At 46.0% G+C, this 14,185-nt stretch overlaps 1 protein-coding gene and 1 long non-coding RNA gene across 4 annotated transcripts in view; both read right to left on the reverse strand.

The window, feature by feature from the left end:
- Positions 1-231: 231 nt before the first annotated feature.
- Positions 232-14,185, reverse strand: part of LOC309374270 — a 251,011-nt gene continuing 237,057 nt past the window's right edge. The window contains exon 2 of the long non-coding RNA XR_014170475.1: positions 232-1,924. This is a non-coding gene — a long non-coding RNA (uncharacterized lncRNA). The remainder of the gene's footprint in view (positions 1,925-14,185) is intronic.
- Positions 232-14,185, reverse strand: part of DEPTOR (DEP domain containing MTOR interacting protein) — a 62,590-nt gene continuing 48,636 nt past the window's right edge. For all 3 annotated transcript variants that reach the window (XM_081918910.1, XM_081918908.1, XM_081918909.1), the window contains one exon: positions 232-2,796. In XM_081918910.1, the coding sequence (XP_081775036.1) occupies positions 2,668-2,796 (129 nt within the window). In that variant the 3' untranslated portion in view covers positions 232-2,667. The remainder of the gene's footprint in view (positions 2,797-14,185) is intronic.

Raw genomic sequence — 14,185 nt, forward strand, 5'->3', positions numbered from 1 at the left:
AGCCAATGCATGCTCAACCCTGCTTTGCACAATGCTTCAGAGGCTCCTGACAACTGGTGTCTGCAAAACCCGTTTTGGCCAAATCCTGCCCCACAGGGTGTGGCTTGCAAAGGGTGTGGCTTGCCCCCGACGCCCCGATGTGCCAAGTTTGGCCCATGAGTCAAAGATCTCCTTTACTGGAGAAGAACACCGAGATAGTAACGTTTTCTTTTACACGTGGCCACAAACAAATCCCGTTTTTAAAAAGGTTTATTCAAAAACTCAACTGACATATATAAATCGAACAGTACCAGAATACCTCTGCTATGTATAGCTTACACGGTCTTGTGGAAAACATATAAATATGTATACATTCAAAAAAATTATGGCACACCTTTCCTCATCGGAGCGAGAAATTACAAAGCTGGCACAAATATTTCCCCCTCTTTCGAAATTTATCACATTTTACCGTAGCTCAAAGCAAGCCTATATCCAAATGTGCATTTTCCCTGCACAAACAGGAGTGAATTTCTCTAAAGTCACATTTGAAAGGGTCAATTACAAGTATTAAGTGTTTGAATTTTGCTATTGAAGATATGCTGCCAAATTTTAAACACACACACACTCACACACACCGCTTTCTAAAAGCTTCAACCAGGAATTGGGTTTTAAAAGGGGGATTCAGACATTTCAATCTAGGGGCTTCATCATGGTCTGCGAATCTAAATTTATGCTGAAAATAGACAATATTTTGGATTTGGACCTAATGTGAAAAAACCTGCTTATTGCAGCAGAAGTGAATTGAGTGTCCACATTATAAGAAATAATTCATTTCCCCCCCCCCCCAACTACCTTCAACAACCTGAAAAAACAACAACCCCCAAATCCTGTTGCCTAACCCACTTAATATTTTGGCTCTAAGGTAGGATTGGCTCCGTAGTTCATTCAGCATTCTACAAAACAATGATTCAGATGTGAGTTTACAAAAAGTGAAAGCTCTGCTCTTTTAAAAGCAAGCGCGTATTACTCAACAGTGAGAGAAGCACATTTTAATGCAGGTATGGCTGCAGCTTCCTCTATTTTTAGCGTTTTGAAAACGAGGCTAAACAAAGCCTCCCAGATCCAGTCATTCCACCCAAACTGTATACGTAATAGGTTCTTTTAAGCCACTGAGCATCATACTGTTAGTTATCGCTGTGCTATTAAAGCCACGCTTTTCAAGGAACTATATGGCCTGTGAAAGCTCAGTTAATGCACGAGTTTGAAGGATTTTTACATTCACCACAATATCCCGGGAGGTAGATCATTATTGTCCTCATTAAGATGCGGCATTGAGACTGAGAAATATTTTATTTCTCATATGTACATCCTGGCATTTCTCCAGAGCTCAGGGTAACACGCAAGGGAGCTATCCCATTTTAGCCACACAATGATGCTCTGACATGGGCTAGGATGAGAGATAGTGACTCGCCCAGGAAGCTTGAGGAGAGATGCAAACCCAGATCCTCGCAGTGGATCTCCAGGGTCTCTGCCAAAAGCTTTTCTCATCGCTACTTGCTTGGCTGTAGCTGCCAAGTGTGGAGTCTGGGACCTTCTACATGCAAAGCATGTGCTCAGTCACTGAACAATGGTCAGTGGATAGAGCGTGGGACTCTTGGTCTCAGGGACGTGGATTCAAGGCCCCACATTGGGCAAACGATTCCTGCATTGTAGGTTGTTGGACTAGATCACCCTTGGGTCCCTTCAAACTCGACAATTCTGCAACTTAAGACTTAACAGTGCCAGAAAAATGCACGGGGTGTATCCAAATTGTTCACTTAGGCCACATTTGCTGTATGGCGCTGTGGGTTAAACCACAGAGCCTAGGACTTGCCGATCAGAAGGTTGGCGGTTCGAATCCCCGCGACGGGTGAGCTCCCGTTGCTCGGTCCCTGCTCCTGCCAACCTAGCAGCTCGAAAGCATACCAGTGCAAGTAGATAAATAGGTACTGCTCTGGCGGGAAGGTAAACGGCATTTTCGTGCGCTGCTCTGGTTCACCAGAAGTGACTTAGTCATGCTGGCCACATGACCCGGAAGCTGTACGCCGGCTCCCTCAGCCAATAAAGCGAGATGAGCGCCACAACCCCAGAGTCAGCCACGACTGGACCTAATGGGTCCCTTTACTTTTACACCTCCTTTTAATTTATTAGAATTTGATGTTCTGCTACAGCTTCCTGAAGTAATGCACACACACCACCTGGCAATGCTTCCAATTGGCACATTACAGTTCCGATAACAAGTGCGAATGAAAATATACGATGCTGCCCAATTCCCAAGGTGAAAGTCCTTCGGATGATCTCAGCGGCGGCTCCATTGCAGAAATAAAATTGTGAAGGAAAAGAGGAGCGGCATAGCATTGGGGAAACCTGCAAGGATGCGATTCTTGACATGATTCTGACCCTTCTGTTGGTACCACAGCCATCTGTAATGCAGGCCACCTGAGCTGGCTACATCTCGGATATGCAGTTGGCCCACAGCATAGCGCAGGTGAGTCTGCACATCAGTACCATGGGTACAAAGATTGGCTGAAGAGCGTATCCACCCAAGTATTTATTACTGGTAAACTGGGGGTGGAGGGGAGGGAGGAAAGTACTTTGAAGGCAGGATAATTGTCTTGGACAAGGTGTCCTCATCTCAAAGTGTCCTCCTCAAGGCTCTATCTCCTCCATCACTTCCATGACGATGGTTCGAGGACCAGTCAGGATGAGGTTGCTCACTGTCCTGTAGTCTGCATGGAGGACGTTCAGCCCATTCACCGAAACCACAAACTGGCAGACCTAAAAGAAATGGGGGAGAAAGAGGCAAGGATGCTCATAGTGTTGGGCGAAGGCAACACATTCTGCTCCAGAGGCCCAACACCATATGCAGCAGAAAACACTTCGAAACTCACAGACAATGCGGGATGAACCATGTCAGCAAAACGTCTGCCGTAATCTTAAATCCCAAGCACTTCTGGCCATTTTAAACCTGTTATGTACCGAGTTGAATAGGATCCAGAATGCAGCAGTCTGATTGGTCCTAGAACAATAGGATTCAGAATGCAGCAGTCTGATTGGTCCACAGGAGCCACCCAATACACCTCCGGGTGGAAGTGAATCCGCAACCTGATTGGCCTACAGGAGAATCCCGGAATTTGCCAATCATGTGGGAACCATTGTGTAAATAATGTATATAAAGCAGACATTATGGGGGAACTTCCATTCCTCCTCACCACTATGAGCTGAATAAAGAGCATGAAATCCACTCTCGACTCCGAGTATATTTCAAAACCCATTAACATTACATGCCATTTCATCTGATACACTGCTTACTCAAAGAACCCTGTTTTTTAAAAAAGAAAGCTTATGCTTCTGTAATAAATTTGTTAGTCTACATAGTGTCGCAAGATTCTTTCTGCTGCCATGGGCTACCCCTCTGGAAATTGTTAATAAGCTCAATGTGCTAAGCATGAAAGTTTATAATGGCAATAAAATGAAACAAAACAAAGGCTAGGAACGAGGAAGGGTTTGGCAAGGGCAAGGCTGCAGCATTGCATCATTTAACTGGAACAAACCCAAAGCACTTCATTTTACAAAGCTTTTGGGCAAATCTTAACCCATATCTTTTTAATATTTGGTTGGGAGCCGCCCAGAGTGGCTGGGGAAACCTAGCCAGATGGGCAGGGTATAAGTTATTATTATTATTATTATTATTATTATTATTAATAATAATAATAAATCATTACAGTGAGCCAACCGATAGTCACCAATGTCAGCATGAACTACTGTCAACAAGGGCACCTGGTTGTTTTCTTGTACAGCAAGTCAGCTGGAGAAAGGGAGGAATCGGACACAACCTTATTACAATTCAGCAGAACGCCAGCACTTCCGTCGGAGAAGCTTCAAAGATACTGACTGTGGAACCTGAACAAACCTCTGTAAACCTGACGCTGATTTCCCATTACATGCAACAAGGAAGCAATTCCCACCACCGCCTTGGTTATTCCCGGGGGGGGGGGGGCTCTTATTAGAACAGGCTGTAGAAAACCTCAAGGCCAACAAAAAATATATTATTTTTAACATCTTCCTCTCCAACACAATGGTCAGCTTGCAAATCTGGGGTGCTGTGCATTTCCTATCAAAGGTTCATTAATGAATGAATGAATGAATGAATAACTAAATGTATTTATATACCAGCATCTCACAAAATATCAAGGTTATTAGTTCTGTAAATTTTAAGTACTGCAGCTTCTCCTGCCCTGCTCTTCCACTGGTCCCCTTGCCCGCCCTTCCTCCAACTTGTTAAAAATCTGACTCCTTATTTTATTTACTCAATTTATATTAAAAAATTACTGTTACAGTGAGTGGGGAAAGGGGACGGATGGAGAAACAGGGCACACCACGGCTATTTCACAAATAAACACACTAATTTGTGGTTCTCTGGAGGCAAGATCAGGCGGTGTGACTGACAAGGGTTGCCCAGAAACATCAACTGGAGAAAAATATTGGCTGCTAATTGATGCCAGTTTGTTGTTGGTACCCATCTGTCTTGAAATACAATGGAGTGTGCTTCCAGGGGTGAAGTCAGAATGCTGGAGAATCACAGCGCCTGCTGTGGCTGCAGAGATCGGCAATTCGTGAATGCTGCCTCCCACGTTTTTGTTGGTGCAAAGCTGTGCAGTGTGTATGTAGGTCCTGGGCTGTCCAGATGACAAGGCCCCACTCTTGGCCTTGCCGACGTGGTGCAAAGGAAAGCAGAACAATACATTGGGCACCCCTTTAGCAGGAGTTTCCAGAAGGAGGCATGCAAGGCACCATCCAACCACCGTAGGGACTCCACTCTGGACGCCAGGCAGTTGGAACATATTACACCAATTTGCACCTCTTTGTGCTCATTGCAGATATGTTCCTGGGCTCAATTCAAAGTGCTGGACGTGATCTGTTGGGAAACACCCTGGGGTTGCCTGCAAACGGCCAGAACTTCAAGCGTCCTCCAATGTGAGCAGCACTGGAAAAGGCATCTCCCTTCTTCTCCAGGAAGCTCAGCATCATATACAGTGGTACCTCGGGTTAAGTACTTAATTCGTTCCAGAAGTCCGTTCTTAACCTGAAACTGTTCTTAACCAGAAGCACCACTTTAGCTAATGGGGCCTCCCGCTGCCGCCGCACGATTTCTGTTCTCATCCTGAAGCAAAGTTCTTAACCCGAGGTACTATTTCTGGGTTAGCGGAGTCTGTAACCTGAAGCGTATGTAACCCGAGGTACCACTGTATCAGCTTGATATATGCACACTAATTTTCTGGCATAACAGCAAGAAGAGACACCGTAGATCTAAACGACTATTTATTTACACACTATATACAGACTACAGCATAATGTTCACCATTCTCCTCAGCTCTGAAAAAACAAAAAAAAGTGAAAGTATGTTACAAAGTACACACAGCGGAATACAGATAAGGCTGTCTTCCATTCCCACAGTCTTCTCAGACAGGCATGTGATTCACACCAGTCACATTTGCAGCATCGGCTGCATGAAATACTAACATGATCTTCCCTGTGTCAGTCTGCTAGGACTCTGAGATTGACATGAAGTGACATTGAAATGTCTGCCAGTGAAGAAGAGATGTGACTGTGGGAGGGTGGCACTGCTAACAGGGCCTTTTTGGTGGTGGCCCCACAGGGCTCATCCATAGCTGCCTAGGCCTTGAAGGCCTCTCTCTTCCCTAAGGCCTTTGCCTTTCTGTGTGGGTTGTTAGGCTTTTAATGTCAGGAAATGGCTGTTTTAAAATTACTAGAGCCCATTTGAATCTCAATTACATTTTATATCTGTTGTGATACCACTTTGTTGACCATAGTTCTCAAAGTGTGGATCCTAAAGCAATAAATAAATGAGTGGGGCAGGAGCATGGCCCCACTCTCTTGCAAGTAATATGTGAAAGGGGCTTATATGCTTGTCTAAAGCATCGTATAAACCTTTTTCGTGTGTGCCAAAGGTCTAATCTGATTAGTCTGCAGAGAACTCCTTCCTTCTTCCTCATCTTCAGAGTGAAACTTTCTGCAGACAGGGGCTCATTTTCCATGCTCTACACCAGTAACATATTTTGCTCCCCATTCCTTTAACATCCACCCTTGGGAGGAATCTTTTTCTGCATACTACATTTTACTGTGTATGTGAGTATGTCTAGCTAGTGCGCCATTGGCTAAAAAGAGTGGGCGGTGTGGGTGCAGGCAGCAATCCAGCTCTTGCATAAACACAAGATTGCATGTCCAGAGAACTGGCATTCGCTTTCCGCCTTTAAGGCTCAAAACATGCCTAGTGTCATGTTCGAGACTTTCTGCAGAACGCTTGCTGCAAACCAGGTTTCAATTTGTGGAGGTGAGAAAAAACAACTTTGTCTAAGGAGAAATAAACAAACTCCTGTATTATTACTCCTTCTGTCCCGAGGTGCTATTTTCATTCAGATAAAACCCATCGCTGAGTGCTTACTGCTTTGGCAAAAGGAGAGAGAAAGCAGCCTGTTTGTAGGAAAGCTGCGCTGAGAGCTAAAGCGTCTACAGTTTGCATCCAGTTTGCTGAGTCAAGGCAATGTTGGAGTGCCAAATGGGGAGGGAATATGCATAGACAGGCTAGAACAAAACAATGGTTATTTACCATGAACATTCTCGACAGGAGCATGGAGGAAACATCCAATAAACTGTGGGACAACACCCCCACTGGCCTGACTTTCCGCCTCCTGTTCTGACCATATCTGAGCCAGAGACAGAGCAGGCAGAGAAGTACAGGTGGACAAAGGCAAGAAGACAGCCTAAGAAAGAAGCGAGGAAGAAGTAATCCCTCTGAACAAATGTGGCACAAACCAAACGCTGGACGTCAAGTCCATATTCAGCCACCTGTATAGGGTGGGTAGGGGAGGATGTTTAGAACTCGCCTAAACGAAGCTTCAGGTGGGATGCGGGTGACACTGTGGTCTAAACCACTGAGCCTAGGGCTTGCCGATCGGATGGTCGGTGGTTCGAATCTCTGTGATAGGGTGAGCTCCTGCTGTTCGGTCCCAACTTCTGCCAACCTAGTAGTTCGAAAGCACACCAGTGCATGTAGATAAATAGGTACCACTCCAGCGGGAAGGTATACGGTGTTTCCGTGCGCTGCTCTGGTTCGCCAGAAGTGGCTTAGTCATGTTGGCCACATGACCCAGAAGCTGTTTGCGGACAAACGTTGGCTCACTCAGCCTATAGAGCAAGATGAGCAGGCAACCCCAGATTCGTCCGCAACTGGACCTAACGGTCAGGGGGTACCTTTACCTTTAAACAAAGCTTCATCGGAAGCACATGACAGGTGGCTATCCTAGAATGCTGCACTGGCCATTCATTAGCTGGAGTACCAGCCATTCAGAGAAGTAGTCCCTCTTCTTCTGCAGGGGTTGGTTACTACGCCTATCTGAGCACCATTCTTTGCAGGGCGCCTTGGGACCTAGCCACCATGTGCCATGAGTCACGGCTTTCTGATAAATCTCCAGAACTGCTGCCTCTCTCCCTCCCAGAGCATCAAGCATCTGGGAGATCACATACATACCAGACAGAACCAACTGTTTCTCCTGGAGGAGTAGATTCGGAAGATAACTCAGGAATGTCCTTACTCAATGCATAGACTTCAAAGGATCTGATGACTTTACCTGAGCTCCCAGGATCAAGATATCCTGCACTGAGGATTTCACACGCTCCCATTGTAATAGTTGCTCTTACCCTATCAGCCTAGCATCTGCCCCCTCCTCCTGAGGTTTGCCACTCCTTCAGCTGAGGGAAAGATTCAACTACAGTCGTACCTTGGGTTAAGAACTTAATTCGTTCTGGAGGTCCGTTCTTAACCTGAAACTGTTCTTAACCTGAGGTACCACTTTAGCTGATGGGGCCTCCTGCTGCCACTGCACCGCCGGAGCACGATTTCTGTTCTCATCCTGAAGCAAAGTTCTTAACCTGAGGTACTATTTCTAGGTTAGCGGATTCTGTAACCTGAAGCACCTGTAACCTGAAGTGTCTGTAACCCGAGGTACCACTGTAACCTGTTGAAAAGCTCACTGCTTCATCTTCCTTCCTGGATATTGCGGGTAACTAGTGCAATGTAAAAAGCCTAATTGCCTAATCCTAATGGCAAGGGTGCCTTTAAGCATGTGAAAAATGCCTCCCTCCACACACTGAACAATCACAACAGGACCCACACATCTGGGATTATAAGGGAAGATTTACAGGTCAGAGGACACCAGTTCTAAGCAGAGGTAAGCCTGGCACTTTCTACTTTAAAGATCAAACAATTTTGTTAATACTATTGTTTAGTTAATTGATATGACGCCAAACCAGAGTTTTTCAGATCAGAACAGTAAGGCTAATGAGGCTCTTTTAAGTTCACCGACATTGATTTCCAAGTTAACAATTTGGGGAAGTAAATATGTCAGCTAAGCAGAACATGAGCCGTAAACTTGTTGACCTAATTTAATGCACAGGTTGTAAATTTGACGGCGTAATGGTTAGTCTTTGGGGGGGGGGGTGTTTCAGAGAAATGACAACAAGAATTGTTGTTTTCATTTCCTGCACATGTGAATGAAGTGGGGGGGGGGAGAGACCCAAATGGATCACAGCATCCATTTCACGCAAACTAGTTCATTTCTGTTTTCCAGCGGACATTAAGAGCACCCATAGTTTATGATAAGACTAACCCTGAAATAATTGTAATAAATAATTAAGCTTCAGGTTCCTTTTTAATAAGCTGCAGCAGGTAATTTCCCTTTTGCTTCATAGCCGATTCACACTGTGTTGCTATTCTCATTGAGTTATTTGCTCCAACCTCAAGATCTGCACTGCAGGGGGGCTGGGCTAGATGGCCTTGAGGTCCCTTCCAACGCTATGATTCTGCTTCGCCACCATCAGTTCAGAGCCACCATTACATGCAGCACATCATGATGTGGCACAGAGGAGAAGGCTGTATCAACCTTTGTATTGCTGGTTCTCCAGAGGGCTGAACACCTGCATGTGTGGTGTAGTGGTTAAGAGCGGTAGTCTCGTAATCTGGGGAACCGGGTTCGAGTCTCCGCTCCTCCACATGCAGCTGCTGGGTGACCTTGGGCCAGTCACACTTCTTTGAAGTCTCTCAGCCCCACTCACCTCACAGAGTGTTTGTTGTGGGGGAGGAAGGGAAAGGAGAATGTTAGCCGCTTTGAGACTCCTTCGGGTAGTGATAAAGCGGGATATCAAATCCAAACTCTTCATGTAGAAAGGGAACAGGTGAAATTCTCCCCATCTACATGGTGGGTAAAGCTATACCAGTAGAATTTTTGCCTGGCACAGCGGTGCTTCAGGAAACAAGAGGTGGCAACCTTAACTCAAGGACAGCAACAGCAGGGCCAAAGAAACCGGGGTTGTCTACAACGCTATTAAGTTTCTGCACTCTTCCCAAACTTCCAGTGTCCAAATTGTCTTCCTGTTTGTTATGTACTGAGTTGAATAGGATCCAAATTGCAGCAGTCTGATTGGTCCTAGAACAATAGGATTCAGAATGCAGCAGTCTGACTGGTCTGCAGGAGCCACCCAATCCAACTTCAGGTGGATGTGAATCTGCAACCTGATTGGCCTACAGGAGAATCCCAGAATTAGCCAATCACGTGGAGCCCATTGTGTAAATAATGTATATAAAGCAGACAGTTCGGGAAAACTTCCATTCCTCACTACTATGAGCTGAATAAAGAGCATGAAATCCACACTCGAACTCCACCAACGGTTTTCACCGTTGCAGCAAAAGCTGTTGGCCAAGGGCTATTTTAAGTAGTCAGCAAATGCTCCGAAAGGGCAAAAGGTCTCAGCTGTGCAGTCTGGCAACATGATGCATCTGTAATTGGGCTGCGGCCCAGGCAGGAATTTACGAGCTCAATTAACACATAAGCGCAGCACTGTTTCTGCGCTGGCATATGCACTCGGAGCGGCTTCACCGCAATTTGAATAGGTACGGCTGTTGCGGCTCCCAGAACTCATGATGACAAAGAGCCCGACATGCCTTCGTATCTTATGCATTCCTAATCTAAATGGCCCTGCAAGCATCTTCTTACAAAAACTTTTAGAAAAAGTACTGTAGCCTCGAGATTGTCCTTGTTTAAAACTAATTTGAAAAAGATAAGTGGCTAGTAACAGTCCTGTTGGTTTGACAAAAGCAAGCCAAAATGGTGGGTTTATCAGAATTGTTGGGTTTTTTAAGGTTGTTTTCTTTTAGAAGAAGAAGAAGAAGAAGAAGAAGAAGAAGAAGAAGAAGAAGAAAAGGAGGAGGAGTTTGGATTTGATATCCCGCCTTTCACTCCCTTTAAGGAGTCTCAAAGCGGCTAACAATCTCCTTTCCCTTCCTCCCCCACAACAAACACTCTGTGAGGTGAGTGGGGCTGAGAGACTTCAGAGAAGTGTGACTAGCCCAAGGTCACCCAGCAGCTGAATGTGGAGGAGCGGAGACACGAACCCGGTTCACCAGATTGCAAGACTACCACTCTTAACCACTACACCACACTGGCTCTTTAAAAAGGGGGGGCGCCACTGTGATCCACACCCGGGGGTGCCGCAGAAAGCTGCCCATAGTGTCTACATGGCAGACGCAAGCCCCACGCTGCTGTTTTGGGCAGCGGGGGCCCCCAAGCCATCGCCTTACTTCCAGGAGAGATGCGTGGCTCAGGCGAGCTGCAGGCCAGGCCCCACGGTAAGTGCTGCCCCCCACAGTGTGCCATTTGGTCACCCCCTCAGAGATGACACCTGGGGAGAGCCGCAACCCCCCCATGCCCCCGACTTCATAATAAAATAATAATAATTTTTTATTTATACCCCGACCTTCCCGGTTCAGAAACCGGGCTCAGGGCAGCTAACAACAAATTTAAAACACTTAATTGATGCAACAAAAAAAACAGCATAAAATACAGTATAAAACGTGAATAACAATAAATTCAGAATTCAAAAATCAATTTAGGGGGAAGATCCATCCAATAAACATTAGATGGTCACCAGGGCTAGCTGGCTAAATTAGTCCTATTTGGGCCAGCGAGGAGACCAGGGGAGAATTAGCTGTGGGATCCCTGAGCGGGTAATCTTCATACAAAGGGGAGGGGGAGGGAAGGAAGGGGAATAAAAGATCAGGCTAGGGTCAAACTGAAAGCGGAAGGAAGTTTAATCCTGCAGGGCCCTGGTCTCATGGGATAGAGCATTCCACCAGGTCGGGGGCCATCACTGAGAAGGCCCCGGCCCTGGTGGAGGATAATCTGACTTCCTTAGGGCCCGGGACCTCTAAACTGTGATTATTCATGGACTTTAAGGTCCTCTGCGGGGCATACCAGGAGAGGCAGTCCCATAAATACGAGGTGACATTAGCTACCCCTCCCAGTTTGCAAATCTGATGAGCATCCCCTCAATTCCTTCATCCAAGTTGTTTATAAAGACAAACAACAACAGCCCAGGACAGAACCCTGCAACACTCCACTTGTAATTTTTTCAAGGATGACAAGGAATCATTAGTGAGTACAGTTTGGGTTCGGTCCATTAACCAGCTGCAAATCCACCTAAGAGTTACCTCGTCCAGCCCACCTTTTCCCAGCTTCTTTGCAATAATATGATGTCACCAAAGGAAGGACATGACTCAGTAGCACTTTGCTGATTAATAGCTATATATCAAAGAACACTTATAAAGATTCTTCGGCTATGCTCATTCTCTAGTGTAACAGCAGGTGAAATCTATTATACTCTTGGCAGAGAATACAACCAATAGAAGAAATTCAGAGCCAAACTGTACAGTCAGCAGAAATCTGGAGACATTAATTATCAAAAAAGTGATGGAGGGAGGGTGCCATTTAGAAAGGGGAAGCGGCAGTGGAGAAATGAAGTGAGCAATCCTTCTTCCATCTTCCACAGTCCACCTGCACTTCCCTTCAGCAGATGTTTCTGTCTCTGATGCAGGATTCTTTGGAGATTCTTAAATGTGTGGGGTGTGTATACGATTCGCAGACTCAGAACTTCTGCCAAAGCTCCACTTTGGTCCTCAAACCAGCTGCAAAAGTGCTACTAGACCATAGCTGTCAAGTGTCCCTTATTTGAAGGGACAGTCCCTTATTCTAGCGCCGGGTCCCGCTGCTGTCCCTTATTGATGGATGTCCCTTAAAGGATGTCCCTTAAATTTCAAAGGAAGCAGCTCTTCTCCCTCCCTGCCGGCCAGGGAGGAGGGAGGCTCCAACTGTGTTGTTTGGCTGTGTTGCTCACCCAATAAGAAGTCCAAGAACGACTGGGGGGTGGAGCTTGCATGCCTTGTGTGTTGCTAGTTAATGCAAGCTGAAGGGGTTTTTGAATGCTGGATGCCATTTTGTTGCACGTGCTGCTGCAAACTTTGCAGTGCAAAGCCAGGCCGGGGAGCCATCTTAAGTTGAGGCTGCATAGGCCTTGTGGTGCATGTGATTCAGATTCTAGTCAGTTGAACCTCTGGTTACAAAGTTGGTTGGACAGTGTTCTCAAAGCTACCAGCATCAGTTTGACCAAACTGCAGGAGGACAGGAAGACTGGAGTGCCTGGAACAGGTGAGGCTGCAGGTCCCTTATTTTGGCTGCTGGTCCCTTATTTTCAAATCTGTAAGTTGACAGCTATATACTAGACCAATGCCAGTTCTGTTTCATCTGTCGTATTATTTAAAGAAAAGCCATCGAGTAAAACCGTATCGGAAAACAGCTGATGTTTGTTCAAACTCCCAGACAACAACAAAAAAGTAGGAGAGATGTGTTGCCCAGCTTACACTATCTGCTCTGTCTCCAAAGTAAGAACCAGCGCGGTTTTTCATTGTACAGCTAGCATATTCGCCATATTTAGCAACACAATGAGATTAAAATAGCCCCAAACTAAACCCTGAGCAGGTGGTTTCACAGTTTTCGTGCTGGAAACAGAGGGCAGGCCTTATCGTGTCTATTTCTGTGCAATCTTTACATGGTGTGTCTTTAACATAGGGAGTGAGTTGCTGGTGTTTGCTGCAATCACAATGTTATCGCTGTGTCGATATTTACCCCACTTCAGTTTCAGTCTTGTGATGTAACGCCCAACCCTGTAAAGTGAACGAGGAAAACAAAGAGAGTTTTCCACTTCTCACCAGACTTATTTTCAAAGAGCTTGCAAGGACCTGGTGGGAAGACAGCCAAAGAGCCTTTCCAGACCTGCCCTACCTCCTCTGAACTTCTTTCTGCAAAAAGCAGTAGATTCACTCCATTGCCAACAGCAGAAGGCAGATGCTGTCCTTCTGCCATGGTTTTTTCACTCCTCTGGCCATATAGCCCATGAGCAGCCCTCAGAATGGATGGGCTATGCAGGAGCAATGCCAGCGATTGCTAAAGGATCCAGAATCTGCTTTCAATGCCAAAGACTTGCTCTCATCCTTATGAAAAGCCACCCCACCGAGAAAGTACAGAGCACATTTCTATCACCACTAGGCTACTACAGAGTCGTGCACACACCATAAATGAAGGCCTTCCAGACAGACCCAAGACTCATTTTTCTTGAAATTAAAATCCTGGCAATTTTCCTCGCCGCTACAAAGGCTTGGTTCAGGCCTCTCTCTTTGGAATCCACTGAGATTGATGGCTTTTGAATAAGTCGTCTTATGGAATGCAAGACACACAGCGCTGGCTTTGTAAGTATATCTTCCTTACAGCTTTCTGGAACAAAAGGCCTTCGAGTGCACATGGGGAGCGGCGGGCCAAAAGTCCTGCCCCAGGAGTTTGCACCACACAGTGCAAAGGAGAGAAGCATAACATGCGGAGCGTGGAGGGAAGGAAGACTGCAAGTTTTCTAAACAACCACAGCATGCAGCCAACGTCCAGAAATGTGTAGACTTCTGGGTGCATCTCAACAAGGCAGGGAAGAGGGTGCTGCCTCGGTGCCAAGGACAATTCTAGAAAGCAAAACGCTGAGCTTTGGCTGCTCTTCAAATTCTTGCCCTTTCCCTCTTTGCCAAGTTTTCTTGGTCTGGTCTCTTTTGGTTGGTTGCTCCAAGCAATTCTGGCAGACAAAGCTTCTTAGAGCAGGACGGATTCTTCTTCGCTGCCAGCTCTTATTACTGTTGCGCTGAGCATAAAGAAGCCTAAAGGAGACTCGCGTCAGGAAAGGAAGACGCAAACCTGGCAATGTCCTAGGCCAGCTT

This window comes from Podarcis melisellensis (genome assembly GCF_964234715.1).
Source record: "Podarcis melisellensis genome assembly, chromosome: 7".
NCBI lineage: Eukaryota > Metazoa > Chordata > Lepidosauria > Squamata > Lacertidae > Podarcis > Podarcis melisellensis.